The sequence below is a fragment of the Microtus ochrogaster genome, chromosome 6, assembly GCF_000317375.1.
Source record: "Microtus ochrogaster isolate Prairie Vole_2 chromosome 6, MicOch1.0, whole genome shotgun sequence".
NCBI lineage: Eukaryota > Metazoa > Chordata > Mammalia > Rodentia > Cricetidae > Microtus > Microtus ochrogaster.
In genome coordinates this window covers 68,364,714-68,367,493 of record NC_022013.1, presented here as the reverse complement: position 1 = coordinate 68,367,493, position 2,780 = coordinate 68,364,714, and the positions used below count along the sequence as shown (strand labels likewise).

The 2,780-nt window shown below is 40.8% G+C and overlaps 1 protein-coding gene across 1 annotated transcript in view; it reads left to right on the top strand.

Moving 5' to 3' along the window:
• Window positions 1-2,780, top strand: part of Uhmk1 (U2AF homology motif kinase 1) — a 20,720-nt gene that overhangs the window by 1,535 nt on the left and 16,405 nt on the right. Inside the window, exons 2-3 of the mRNA XM_005348774.2 lie at window positions 872-1,170; window positions 1,800-1,991. Coding sequence (XP_005348831.1) covers window positions 872-1,170; window positions 1,800-1,991 — 491 coding nt within the window. The remainder of the gene's footprint in view (window positions 1-871; window positions 1,171-1,799; window positions 1,992-2,780) is intronic.

Here is a 2,780-nt window from a genome sequence, read left to right as displayed (position 1 = left end):
AAAAAAAAAAAAAAAGATATGAATCAACCAATCAATTTGTTTTTAAGGGTTACTTAATATTATGGTTTTTACTTTAAATAATTTTTTTCTTGACATCTTAAGTGCATATTCACTCACTACTGCCATATACAGTATTTTATTTTATTTAAATAACCCCACTGTCCAAAGAGTTTACTCACTGGAAAATAGTGGAAGTTTCTTGCTGATCATAGTTATCCTTGTCTGGGAGGGAGCAAGAGGTAGCTCAGCTGTTCTTGTAGAGGACCCAAGGTCGGTTCCCAGTCTTGCTGGAGATTTGGGGGCATACTGCCTCAGTGGTCACATGACACTGGGGAAATGCTTGAGGACAATTTCTTTGGGAGTTTAAAAGAAAAATCCCAGGGAAGGCAAGCTGAAATCTCAGCAGCTGCTCTGAGGAGGAGAAAATGAAAATAAAAGAAGAAGCCATGTTGCCAGTGGCGAGCCAGTGTGGGGGCCAGCTGTGTTTGGTAGGGAGATGGGGTGGTCACACAACCACAAGGCCTGGAGGTCCCTTTAAGAAAGTGATTGAGAAAAGCATGGTTTGTTTTGCAAGAGACAGGGGCAGGAATTCTGGGGAAATAAATATCTCATGAAAGGACTAATATACCTCCTACCTCTTTAGCATGGCGAGGGCTAGACCCTTAGACCGTCACCGACCCACCAACTGGATTAGCTCTTAAGGTCTACCTAGAGGGAAATTCCATTGTTTTACTATAATAGTAGCTCTCACATGTGTGTGTGTGTACACACACACATAAAAATTAGATTTTATATAGAAGAGTTAACTACTTTGGTAGTGAGTTACTATGAATTTGACGTATAAAGTACTGTAATTTTTTTCTTTTCGTAGTGACTTTACCATACCATGGAGTCTTTACCATACACTTACCTCCAAATGTGCCATCACGCTGTCTGTTGCTTGAACTCCTGGATGTCAGTGTTTCGGAATTGCTTTTATATTCCAGTCACCAGGGTTGCTCCATGTGGATGATACAGCATTGTGCCAGAGATGTTCTGGAGGCCCTTGCTTTCCTTCACCACGAGGGCTATGTCCATGCAGACCTCAAACCACGAAACATTCTGTGGAGTGCAGAGAATGAGTGCTTTAAGCTTATTGACTTTGGACTTAGCTTCAAAGAAGGCAATCAGGTAAGATTCTTTTCTTCTCCATTATGCTTTAAACTCTGATGATCCAAGCCAAATGTTTTTAATAACAGTGGCAGTTTAGAGACTAAAGGGACACTTGCAAAGTACTGCGGTGCTTCTGAGAGAAATTAAAAGAACTTCAGTGATGCTCTGTGAAACAAGGACATAAATTTGGGTCAGTTAGAAGGAGTTAGTAAGTCTCCTGAAAGCTCAGAAATTAATAAGCTTGCTTAGCCCACATAGAAAGCTTTCAGTCTGTCAGCATTAGGTGAGTTGCCGGGTTGCTGTTCCTGTTTCTTTGGTGTTGGGACTCTTATCCATGACTGATGGCAGATGTGACAATTCCAGGCAAATCCCTATTTCTCTATGATTTATCAGGGTTTTGCAGAGGGTCTTTATCATAATAGGTAAGAAACTGTCTTTAAAAAACAACTTCTTTTTGAGCAACTGTATGGAATGCGTGCAGCTTTTCTTTGCTCACCTCACTTAAAAGGAGCTGAAGGATTGTGGTAGATGAGGACTAGAGCTTATGGTGTTGGTTTTGTCGGTCACTGCTGTGCCTTTGAAGAATGATAGAGAAGGATGGAAAGTGAGAGCCTTCTTATTGCTGCAGTGTGTCTTCATCTTCGTAGGATGTAAAGTATATTCAGACAGACGGGTATCGAGCTCCAGAAGCAGAACTGCAAAATTGCTTGGCCCAGGCTGGCCTGCAGAGTGATACAGAATGTACCTCAGCTGTTGATCTGTGGAGCCTCGGAATCATTTTACTGGAAATGTTCTCAGGAATGAAACTGAAACATACAGTCAGATCTCAGGAATGGAAGGTAAAGTGCACGAGGGTTTTGTTTTGGGGTCTTCATCAGTTTAGTAATTTGCTTTATGATGTTTTCTTTGGTTTTGGTCAGAGAATCTGATTGCCTCCTCTCCTTCATGTTTTCTATGTACTTCAGTGCCTCTCCTTATTCCTACAGCTTCAGATGCACTGACTTGCTGCCTCTCAGCTGTTCATCTAGGTCCTGGGGTATAGTAAGCATTTGCTGAAATGTCTGAATGCATTTTCCCAAACTGGCAAAAGAAATTCCCTGATCATGGTGGCACACGCCTTTTGTCCCAGTACTGGGGAGGCAGAGACAGGTGGATCTCTGTGAGTTAGAGGCTAGCCTGGTCTACAGAGCTAGTTCTAGGACAACTAGGGCTCTAAACCTTGTCTTGAACACCCCTTCACCCCCAAAAAAGAAATTTCCTTTGTTGATCAAGTTAGTTATCTTAGCTTTAGAAGTATTACTAGCAAAATTATAGGTATTAATTTAAATAATAATCTTTTTATAATGCTTTACTGTTAAAAGGTACTTTATAGCACAATCTTGTTAACTTTTCTGAACAGTCCTATTGGCTGCTAGAGTTGTATAATATAGCTGGTTCCAGGTCTTTTGCTAGCTTCTCTTTCTAGAAGCTTTCCATAGCACCATAGTACTTTGTGTTTATTACTGTTCCATAGGCTGTTATACATTCTGCACTGTCTAGTTAGCTTATATGACTGGTATAGCTATTACTGCTTTTGTTGTTTCTGCGGGAGCATGGTTTTAAATTCCAAACCTCAGACATTGAAATGA